Source organism: Triticum aestivum, chromosome 1A, assembly GCF_018294505.1.
Source record: "Triticum aestivum cultivar Chinese Spring chromosome 1A, IWGSC CS RefSeq v2.1, whole genome shotgun sequence".
NCBI lineage: Eukaryota > Viridiplantae > Streptophyta > Magnoliopsida > Poales > Poaceae > Triticum > Triticum aestivum.
The window spans coordinates 506,981,165-506,992,164 of record NC_057794.1 but is presented as its reverse complement, the minus strand read 5'-3'; the positions used below and the strand labels follow the sequence as shown (position 1 = coordinate 506,992,164).

General features: G+C 44.6%; 1 protein-coding gene across 1 annotated transcript; it reads left to right on the top strand.

Moving 5' to 3' along the window:
• Positions 1–689: 689 nt before the first annotated feature.
• On the top strand, positions 690–8,399 carry LOC123061006 (uncharacterized). Its single transcript, XM_044483894.1, has 3 exons — positions 690–1,064; positions 3,668–5,745; positions 7,703–8,399. The coding sequence occupies exons 1-3, from the start codon at positions 765–767 to the stop codon at positions 8,007–8,009; spliced, it is 2,685 nt and encodes an 894-aa protein (XP_044339829.1). The 5' UTR covers positions 690–764; the 3' UTR covers positions 8,010–8,399.
• Positions 8,400–11,000: the final 2,601 nt, after the last annotated feature.

Genomic DNA, 11,000 nt, shown 5'->3' with positions numbered 1-11,000 from the left:
CAGTAGATAAATCATCAACCAACATCCATTGGAAGAAGGGGGGGTAGTGGCGCACAGAGGGAGGAGAAGAAGCAGTGACACGTTGAGGACCTGGCCAACCGCCATCTAGGTCGGGTGGGGATGAGAGAAGCGGGAGGGGGTGGGAGGAGGGCCATTCCCTAGCTATTTAGGAGCAGGAGGGGTTGGGAAGGGTTACAGGCCAAATAATTGGGCTTTGTTTGCCCACTCTATATCGGGCCATCAACAATTAATCGGCCTGACAACTAATTAATTGGTCTGACAAGCCATTTAATCGGCCGGCAAGTTAACGCGATGAGTAGGTGCTATTCGAGTCGGCCACCCTACGAGTAGTGATTAACTGTCCCATTATCTAAATAATCGGACGAATAATTGAACAACGCTTGTATCGAGTACCCATTGCTCACCGAGATCATAGTCGCGTGTTGCAAACCCGGTGCTCCAGGCGACGCCCCACTGTATGGTGAGCCATCCGTGACGGAGATGAGACGACGAAGCTGCAACCGAGGGTTGGTGGAGCTGCGAGCCAGACGCGACCGAGATGAGGGGGTGGGAAAAGCCGATCCAATGGTGTAGAGAAGCCTGATCGTACGGCTGGCTGGGGTGGCCGCCCCCAAGCTGCGATCGACCGACCGACGAAGAGCATCGACCCGTGTGGTAATTTCTTTCCCCAGACGTGCCATCTCATCACCGGAGAGAGCAGCTGAACTGCCCAACACGAATCGGACCCCCTCCGGCGCCCGGCGATGGAGATCCCCACCGCCACCATCCATCGCCTCCTATCCTCCATTCGGGAGGGCACCACGGCCGCGCCCCCTGCCCCTCCCTTCCCCTCCGTCGCCGACGCCGTCGCTGCCTTCGACCCCGATGCCTCACCGGAGCTCCTGTGCGGGCGCTGCGGCGCGGCGGGTGGCCTCCTCCGCGGCGCGCAGTCCGCCGTCTGCGTCTACTGCGGGTCCCCTAGGCGTGGGGAGGGCGATGACATCGCCTTCCGAGGCAGTGCGGCCTACCAGTGGCTCCTCGGTTCGCTCCGGCTTGATGGATCTGTGAGCTCCTTTTCTGGCTTCGTTTGTTTCCATCGATCTGTTATTGTTATACCAGTGGAATGCCGTTCCTTCGTAGTGGAAAGCCGTAGATTTGGCATTTCGGTCTCTTCCCTTAAGATCTCTAGTGGCAGGGTTCATGTGGAAATAGGGAAGCACTAAGTCGAAATAATGGGATGCTTGTTTATAAAGCTGAACCATGGAAATGAGGCTTTCTTTTATGTGGATGTAATAAGATGGAAAATTTGGCAGAATTGCGAGTGCCATTTGAGTTTAGAGACGTTTGCTGTTTCTTTTTCTTCCAAAGAAGGAACTAGAAGTTTAAAAGAGAAATGGAGGAACTGCAAACAAGTCTTTGTTTGTAGCAGAAGATGTGGCTTGGACCTGTGGAATTGGATTTCCCAATTTAGTCATGAAAGAAATTCTCGTCTAGGCCACTAGGATTATATAACTAAAAAGAAAGTGATGTCATACTATCAAGCACAGGACATGTTCTCCAACATGCGTATTGTAGTTAAATCTGAGTCTTTTCAACTGCAATGCAATTCCTCTTTTTCAGAGTTATTAGCTTATTATGTAGGATATTTTTTTGTTGTTGTGAAGAAAGTGTAATGTACAGAATGCATTTGAAATTAATCATTTTATGGTCTAATAGGAAAACGTTGCCAGGTCACCAATTTCCAGTTTCTTTTTCAATACAACCATTCCTTATGTTAATACTCCCTCCGATCCATATAATAGGAGTAACCTTTTTTGCATGTTTCTTCCACAAAATAATTCATAGAATTGAAAAACTGTTTGCTTCACAGGGCTGTAGCAACGGTATCTTAGCAATCCTTCCCTAACTCGGTTTATTCATGATGCGACGGTTGAGCCTCCCACTGGATTTTAGTACCTGTTCTGTGCAATTTATTTTTGTGTGATCTGAGTAGCCTAATTGGAAATTTCTTGCTTGATTCCGCTCTCCTAGAAGACAACTGCATTACTTTAGGTGAATTATTGATCTAGAAGTTCCATAGTCCTTCTTATGATATATACCTTATGTGTTTGGAAACAATGGGATGAGGTACAATATATAAAAGTAAAGAAAAAAACCAGAAGCTTCTAGATGCTTCTACCCCATTCTAGATAAATTGGTCGTTAAGTCATATGTTGTTTTATTTGTTTGTTTTCTTAACCTTTAAATAATGGTTTCGGAGTGTTCTAGCTGCGAGTAGAAGCTGAACCTTAAGTAATGTTTTCTCGGATCTTCTATTTATGAGTTTAAGTTGAGATGTGAAGGCTTCACAAAGCCTATAAATAGAGGTCCTCACTACTAGTTTGTAACTCAGCCCATGTACCCACTACCTATGAACCTGGTGTTCTTATCTAAGATCTTCTATTATTACTTGTGTTCTAGGAGTTTTGGAGTGAACTCCTGCTGCAGTATCGGCCTATATTTGCCTCTAGAGCGATATCTTATCTAGCGCATCACGTCGAAGTAGTTCCTTCAACACTAGTGCTGTACACTTTGTAGCAGCAAGGTGGAGTTGTTCCTCCACAACCTTGTGCTGCTTCACAATGACCTTATAACAGCATATTCTCAAGAATGTGAGAAACCTCAGTTACATCAAGTTGGAAACTAGAAGCTTTTCTTATTAAGCCGCAGCTTAAATTGGAGAGCTGTTGAGAAACTGTTTTCCGCAGCTTCAGTTCCCTAAAGTAGATGCATGTCTAGTATCTAATTAGTCTTGGTCCTGCCGTATTTACTAACCTGGGGTTTAGCACTTGATGATTTGTAGACCCAAAGATCGTCCAAGGGAGGAGCCTATGCCTCTCAGATATGATTGCTTGACCATTACAACAAGTTCTGCCTTATACTAGACCAATGGAGAAGCATTTTCTCTCCTTTCATTTTTTTTGGTAAAAGCAACAGGGAAGCTGCCCTACAAAGCTTCCTCATACATGCCCTAGGGCACATATTTTCTGACCAAGAAGCTGAAACGATATAGATTTATCTCCATTGTGGCCTAAGCGAATCTGTCTTATCACATATTTCTCAAAGTTAATAAATCTAGATCTATATAGATTTATTAAGATTTATAACATATAACAGTGGTTCAATTGACACAGTGTTTGATGTCACGCCCGATGTTGAATGACACAAATGTTTAGGAACCATGCATTAGTTGTCTCAAATGCTGTCTAAAGTATGATTCGTATTTTAGTAAATCTGTCAACATGCTTATCTAGATGTATTGTGACTAATATAGCTATATACCATGTAGTTGTTTGGGTGCTTACTCGGTCACTCACCACATGGACGATTTAAAGCCATTTCTAGAGCATGTGCTGCATGTGCCATCGAGAGCATGGCTCTTACTTACCATTGTAATACTGGAATCTGCATAGTTTCAGTAAGCTTGAGCTCCCATTAAACTCGGTTGATCTTGTGGAGTCTAGATCAATGAAAGTTAAGGCATCTCTGTTGTTGGTATTTACCTCTCCAAGATCTCACTAGAGTTCCCTTCTGTCTTTAAACTGTGTATGCAGGATACATAGTCTGATATCTGAATCTTAACCCTGGTGCTATCTGTAACTGATGGTTGTTTTTGCCCCTCATTCAGGCTCTCGTAGAATTTGATGGCGACTCTACGGATTCAAATAAAAGCAAGGAGACACCAAAGAGTGGGTTGGTCTTATCTGATCTTCTGGACTTAAAACTTACTTTCCCCCCAGAGAATAGGGAAATATCTGGAAGTTCCACAAGCAACAAACAACCATCAGTTGCATGCACACTAAATTTGCCTGGTGTTAACCTGGACTCATTTTCCATTGAAAGGAAAAAGGAGATAGCTGCCACCGCTGCTGCTCTTCCTCCAACTCATACTATAGTGCAGGAAAAGCATAGCAGAAGTCATGAATCCAGTAGCTCAGAGATGCATATTACATCGAAAGGCTTTGATTCCTTTGGGACAAAAACAGGTTCTCAAAGCACAAATCAAATGGAAGCTACTACGGCATTTGCAAATTGGGATGCTCACTTTCAGTCTACTGGCTCAGAGAGTGTTGTTGGAGACTCTAAGCAACTGGACCTATTTAAGAGCGCTTCAGTTGCCGAGCCTTCTAATTTTCCAGTTTCTGGGACTGCCATCAGACCGGTATTAGCTGCTGGAAATCAAACAAACATAGAATCAGAAGATTTAGCTTCAGCATTAAATGTAGACAACCTTTCCGTTCAAAAGGCTGTCCCAGCTAATGCAGAGACTAACGTTAGGATGGTTGCTGGAAACAATGTTGCTGAGTTCACCGGGTCCTCCCTTAACAAGAATTCAGTTGAGAGCAGTGGATTGTCTGGAAGGAGTGACATCGGAGTCAGTACTGATGAAGCTTTTGATGACTGGCAAGAATTTACAGAAGGTGGAAATCAGGGCACACTATCAGATGTCGGAGAGCATACAGAGAGGCCTTTTGTGAGCGACTCCTCACAAATAAAAGGAACGGACCCCTTGCCCATAAGAAGCACAGAATCATCCAACAATGTTGCAGATTCTGATGATTGGCAAGCTTTTGCACAAAGTTCTGCTCAAGGAGATTCAGTGAACCTGGTGGAAGGATCATCGAGTGGTCAAGGAGATGGTTTGGGAAATCCAGTTGCAGAGCTAGAACATTCTTTAGAAGCTCATGCTGTTGATTTATGGCCTGTTGGTAATGTCAAAGAACATAATTCTACAGAAATTGTTGAGCAAACTGATGATTCTTTTGATGACTGGCAAGATTTTACCACCCCTGGTCAAGCACAGGTTGCTTCATTCAATGAAGCTGAAAAATTGACGGAAGTTTCACATGTGAGTCACAGAGAAATAGATGTGGACTCATGGTTCACAGAAAATACTAGGGAATCAAGTAATACTGGCTTGGTGAATAGGAATAATATCATGCTGGATGATTGGCAAGGTTTTGCTGGTTCAGATCAAACACAGCAAAGTTCATATAATGCAGGTGGTGAACTAATGGATATTTCATTTGAGCAGCTTGATGGAACTGGCCCTGTGCAATTACCAGCAAATGTCAGCAGTAACAAAACTACAAATATAGTTTCAACAAATATGGAAGACAATACATTTGATATTTGGCAAGATGTTGCCGCACCACGTCACCAACAGGAAAACATATCTAATCTTGGGAGAGAAATGACTGGTGCCTCGTCTGTGCCTGCTAAAGAAATTGACTCCATGGATTTGTGGCTAACCAGCAATATCAAGGAATCTAACAGCTGCAGCAAAGATGTTAGTGGAATTCATGACTCACCCGATACATGGCAAGATTTTGCTAGTTTTGGTCAAGCACAGGGAAATATGAAAATTCCTGTGGAAGGACAGTTCGTCAAAGATCCTTCAGGAACTGAACCTGTGGACTTGTGGTCTTCAAGCCATACAGAGCAGTTTAAGAACCTTGAGCAGATAAATGCAAATAATGACCCATTTGATGAATGGCAAGATTTCAAAAACTCTCCTGAGCTGGAAACAAGCTTACAAGGTCGGCCAGGTGCTCCATTGTCTGGTAAACCCTCAGTATTGACGGCTGATATGACAGGGATGGAATTTGGAAGCTTTGCACAGTCTGCTCCATCCCAACGCCAAATACATAATAAACAAGATAATTCTAATGAAGCAAATGCAGCTCCACCTGGTGAACACGAAAGGTTAGTGATAGTGTACATTTTTTAAGCTGAGTGCATATTCTTGTGTTCATAGATTGGGGATTACTGTATACTTGATTAATTATGCTTGATGCTTCTAAAGCAATATAGAAATGGTCAAATAAATGTGTAGTTTTTAACTTGAGGACCAAGGCTAGACAAGCCCAGATCCTTATTTATGCATCATAGCTTGGCACCCTGTAAGTGTTTTTTGCAGAAGGTTGGCACCATTTTCCTTGTTATTTTCATGGCAAAGCCCAAATTTCGGCACAGGTAGGCAACTAGTTGTTTCTGCGTGTAAAGATTAGTCTAAACTAAGCTTGTGCGCTGCAGCTATCACTGTCACTGGTATGTTTCATCTGAGCTTCCATCATATGAAATACAAGGATGTATACTAATAGGTTTACTAGAATGGTTTAGGCAACTTGTTTGTTCGACTTGTGCTGGTAACAATTCATACTGGACTTTGATGAGCCCAGGTGTAGCTTTTGTGAACGCAATGCCTTGATTTCGTATTTGGTAAACACATTAGTATTCAGGGAATATTGGATCCAATCATTGCTAACTTATGATATATTTTAACAAATGTTTAGTTACTTAGCAACTTCTTTTCTCTCGAGAAAATGTAAAAGCCTTGCTACTCAATGCACTGATTGAAAGAAGAGTTTGTACAAGCCATAAGAAGGGCAACACTTGGGAATTACGACATGATGCCTCTAATATCTAGGTGCGACCATCGCCGGAAGCAAAATGCTAGACCTCTCACACCCACCGCCGCCCATAGCCTGGTTTCTGTCTTCATCGTGTGAAGTAGGGTTGATGTATTCGCCCTGTGGAGCCAATGATATCGGTGAAGATAGAAAAGGCGATTGTGTCGGCGAAGATAGTGGAGTTCAAGTTTGATGATAGGCTAAATACGGCATATCCGATCTAGTAGCGCGAGGTTCCCCATTTTCGGCGTCAGCTGTCAATGGTGTTTCATGATGTACTTAACATAAATATGGTGAACGTATGTGGATTTGTATGATGTCACCTCAGGTTACTAGATGGACAGGGGGCACAAGTTTTACCCAGGTTCGGGCCTTCGCGTGGCGAGTAACAAGCCTACTCATGCTTACATGGGATTATATCAAATATGAATTACAACGGAGATGCACAATGGCGCGTATCTGGCGAGTTGAGGGTCAAGCCGCCAGAAATGGTGATGGATGATCTTGGCGGGATATCAGGATCGGATTTAATAATATGCTAAACTACACTTCTAGTGTTTTCAAGAGGTTGAAGGTCCTAAATCGTTTCATGGGGACGCCCTTATATAGGGGTCTTGGTTGGTGGGCACCGTCCTCCATCTTTCTTCTAGGCATGCAAGTCCTGGACTTCTCCATCTTTGGTCATGGCATGACTTCTCTTAAGAGAACCTAGAGTGGCGACTTCTCTTAAGAAAACCTGGAGTGGCATGTCTATGGGAACCGGTCGTGCAGGCATCGGCCCTTCGTATCGCACGTATACACGCAAATGTGGCCCAAAACGTAATACGCGTGGCATTTAGAACACACATTTTTCTTTCCACTAAATTCAGAAAATTTTGAACTGTTTTTAGTTTTTTTTTCCGAATATCCTGTTTCCTGGGGCTTTCTTTCTATGTTTACATTGAGCCATAGGTTCAAAATTCGTGTTATTTTTCAGTGGTAAACCATTTGAAGCCACACTACCAATAATCCACTTCATAACCTGGTTCTGAATTTCTGACCAGCAAGCAGCACCCTTAGTCGCGTGCCTATTTGTTGTTGCATTTTGCTCCTTTTTTAGGTCAATTCATCCTTACAATTGCCAGAACGAAGTAGGTGAATGGTTGGTTGTGAGATATATTGCAGGCCATGTTGTATAATGTTTAGTATCTCACTCAATCCCGTTCGTGATATATGATTGATCACATATTACACGTTTTCACCATGTGCAGGATGGGCGTAATGCAGCAGATGGGTGATGTTGATGCATTGCCTGCAACAAGTCATGACAGTAACTCCAGACCAAAATCAGAAGCTGGCAATGCAAATGTGGAGAAATTGATGTCTCAGATGCATGATCTCTCTTTTATGTTGAAGGACGAACTTTCTGTCCCTGCTAAGCCAGCAGATCGCTCTGAGTGTAAGTTTCTGAGGTTCATAGCAACAGCAACAGTGTGCTATTTACTATACCAAGACGAACTTATGGTGGAGCTCCAGCCTTTCGCTTGCAGCACCAACCACATCAAATATCTCCTGTAGTAAATTTACGTGGCGAATAATCCCCTTTTTGCAATGGAATATGTCTCTTTTGTATCAGAACACTGATCGGTGGAGAATTCTAGCAATTTTCTCTGTTACATTGATCGGCGGAGTAGTCTTGCAATTTCCCCAGTCTTGTTAGTTAGGAGAGAATCCAGATCCCGAAGCTCCACTGTGATAAGTTTTTTCTTCTTACTGCAGAGTTGAAGCCAGAGTCGCTGGTTTTGTTGTGTATGTATCATTTCCGAGCCTGTATATGTTGTATACGAGACTGAAAACAAGATGTCCAGCCTATCCTGTGTTTTTCTTTTCTTGAAACCATCTTGCTCTTTTTCGAGATTGTCTGCAAGACTCGTGCTGGTATGTTGAAGGAAAAATGATTACTCTTGCTGATGGTAGCCCCATTCTGTTTGCTGCCGACATATTGTACCTTGCATGTATCGATTGTTAATTGTCATCCTGATTGTTAATTGTCATCCTAAGCGAATCGTTATACCTGACAAAGGACTTGCCAGACTTGCTGCAACCGTCCTGCTGGATGTATTCTCCTGGGGTTTTAATTTGTTAGTGCTTGATGATTTGTAGACCCGAAGATTGTGTCAGTACTCTGGAGGTGCCAAAGGTGCGGGCAAGACAAGGGAGATGTAAAGAAGGCGCGAAGAAGGCGTAAAGTAGTTGCGGGAGTGTTTGAATTCAAGTGTGTGCTTGGGGGCCGTGAGCCTTGTAAGAGTGGGCCGTGGGCCGTATGAGTTCGAGTGGCACTCGCGAGTATATAAGCGAGGCGTCTCGTTGTGGATAGGCATCGAGGACTTGAAATGAAATATTCTGAGCCACAGGCTCCTCTTCCTCCTCTCGCTGCCTTCTCCTAGCTTCTCATCTCTCTCGCTCACTCCCTAAGATCTCTTCTACCCTCCCTCGCCGCCGGCGAACTCCTACCTCCCTTAAGTCGTGACAATCTGGTATCAAAGCCACCTCCTCGCTCTGCCGTGCGTTGATTTTTTTTTCTGAATCATACCCGGCAAATCCGAGGCGACGGTAGCGGATCGCCCGCGGGCTTGATCTGTGTAAATCCTGACTTGAGGTGGGTTGATTTGGGATTAATCGGCCACAACGACGACATTCAAGCCTAATCCGCAGTCGCGCTTCATCGCGGACGAGATGGAGGCGTTCCAAGAGCGCATGCTGAAGGAGTTCGCCGAGATCAGGGCGGTGCGACGCAAGCTGGAGGTGGTCGATGGGATCTGCGCACAGCTGGCGGCGCTCGACACCAAGCTTACAGAGCAAACGGCGCGGCTCGACCAAGTCCAAGTGAACGTGGATTTGTCCTGCGGCACCTTGGGGCAGGTTCAGCAAAGCCAATTACATGTCGCTTAGAAGGGGAAACCACCAGAGGTACCGGAGACCTCCTCGCCGACAGCGTCGGAAGTGTCAGACGACATTCTGGGCCCAGGGCCATCGTTTGTTGCTCAGGGGCTGCCTTGTCCTGTCTAGGTACCGCCCAATACCTCTCGGTCCCAACAAGTTGTGCAGTCAGTTCAGAAGGAAAATTCAGGCAAGAGGCCGTGGTTGCCCAAAATGGATTTCCCCCGTTTTGATGGAAGTGATGTCAGGATCTGGTTAGATAAGTGCGAGGCGTTCTTCAAGTTATATAGCATACCTGGCAATTTCAAGGTCACCTCCGCCTCCCTGTATCTGACTGATAACGCTGCAAGTTGGTATCAGGCCTTTAAACAAAATAGCGCATATCACACTTGGCCGCAGTTTTGTGCAACGGTAATACAGGAGTTCGATGTGAATGTTTACAGACAGAAGATGAAGGACCTCATGTCGCTCAAACAGGAGAAAACAGTGGGGGAGTACAAGTAGAAGTTTCTTCAGCCGGTCTACACCATCAAGTTGTATGAACCGTCAATCAGTGATACTTTCCTGGTAACTCGTTTCATTATGGGGCTCAAACCAGAGTTACGATCAGCTGTGGAGTTTCAGATACCAACAAATGTCCACATGGCAGCGATGTATGCTTCGGTTCAGGAAGGACTGTTACTGCAGCAGAAGGCAGTCAGAGGATCTTACCAGAAGACTGCTTTTACCAAATCTGACACTCGGCCGGCGTTGGCTACTGGTGATCTGTGGAAGGCAAAACAATTGAAAGAATATCGACGAGCTAACAGCCTATGTTATAAATGTGGAGAGAAATTCACTCTGGGGCATGTTTGCAGTCAGTTGCCTGTGACTGGGGCTCAACCGAAAACAGCAGAAACAACGGTGCAGAGTGAGATAATTTCTGATGCCCTTTTGGATGCTCTCGTTGAGCAGTCTACAACAGATTGTGCTACTATTTCAGTTACTGCCTTGTCAGGTGCAACTCACCCAAAAACCATACAACTGAGAGCCTTGGTGGGGAATTAAGTGGTGCTCATATTAGTGGACTCAGGGAGCACCCACACTTTTGTGGATCAAGCACTGCTCAACAGGATAAATGTTAAGGTGGAGAACTTGAATAGGCTTATGCAGGTAAAAGTGGCAAATGGAGAACTAGTACAATGTTCCGAAAAAAGTTTCTCAGTTAACCTGGTGGATTCAAGGTTATAACTTCACAAATGCAATGCATGTGCTTCCTCTTGGGGGACATGACATCATTTTGGGCATGGACTGGCTAGAACAATGGGGAGTGATGCAATGTCACTGGGCAGAAAAATGGGTTCAGTTCAAATATTCAGGACAAGAGGTGAAGTTACAGGGTGTGTTACCTGCAAAACCAGCAGAGATTACGGAAGTCACCGCTGAACAACTGTTAAAATGGGAAAAAGGCAATGAAGTTTGGGCAACTGCTGTGTTAAACAGAATTGTGATGGCACCTGGAATTCCAGTTCCTCCTGCTGTACAAGAATTACTACAACAACATCACACTGTGTTCAAAGATCCTCAGACTTTGCCCCCTCACAGACCACTGGATCATGAAATCCATCTCATTCCTGGGTCTGTTCCAGT

Bases quoted from the DNA above. Each gene is read 5' to 3' on its own strand.
- LOC123061006 (XM_044483894.1), top strand. From the start codon at position 765: ATGGAGATCCCCACCGCCACCATCCATCGCCTCCTATCCTCCATTCGG. The intron at 1,065-3,667 runs GTGAGCTCCTTT...CCCCTCATTCAG, and splicing joins CGCTCCGGCTTGATGGATCT to GCTCTCGTAGAATTTGATGG. The intron at 5,746-7,702 runs GTTAGTGATAGT...CACCATGTGCAG, and splicing joins CCACCTGGTGAACACGAAAG to GATGGGCGTAATGCAGCAGA.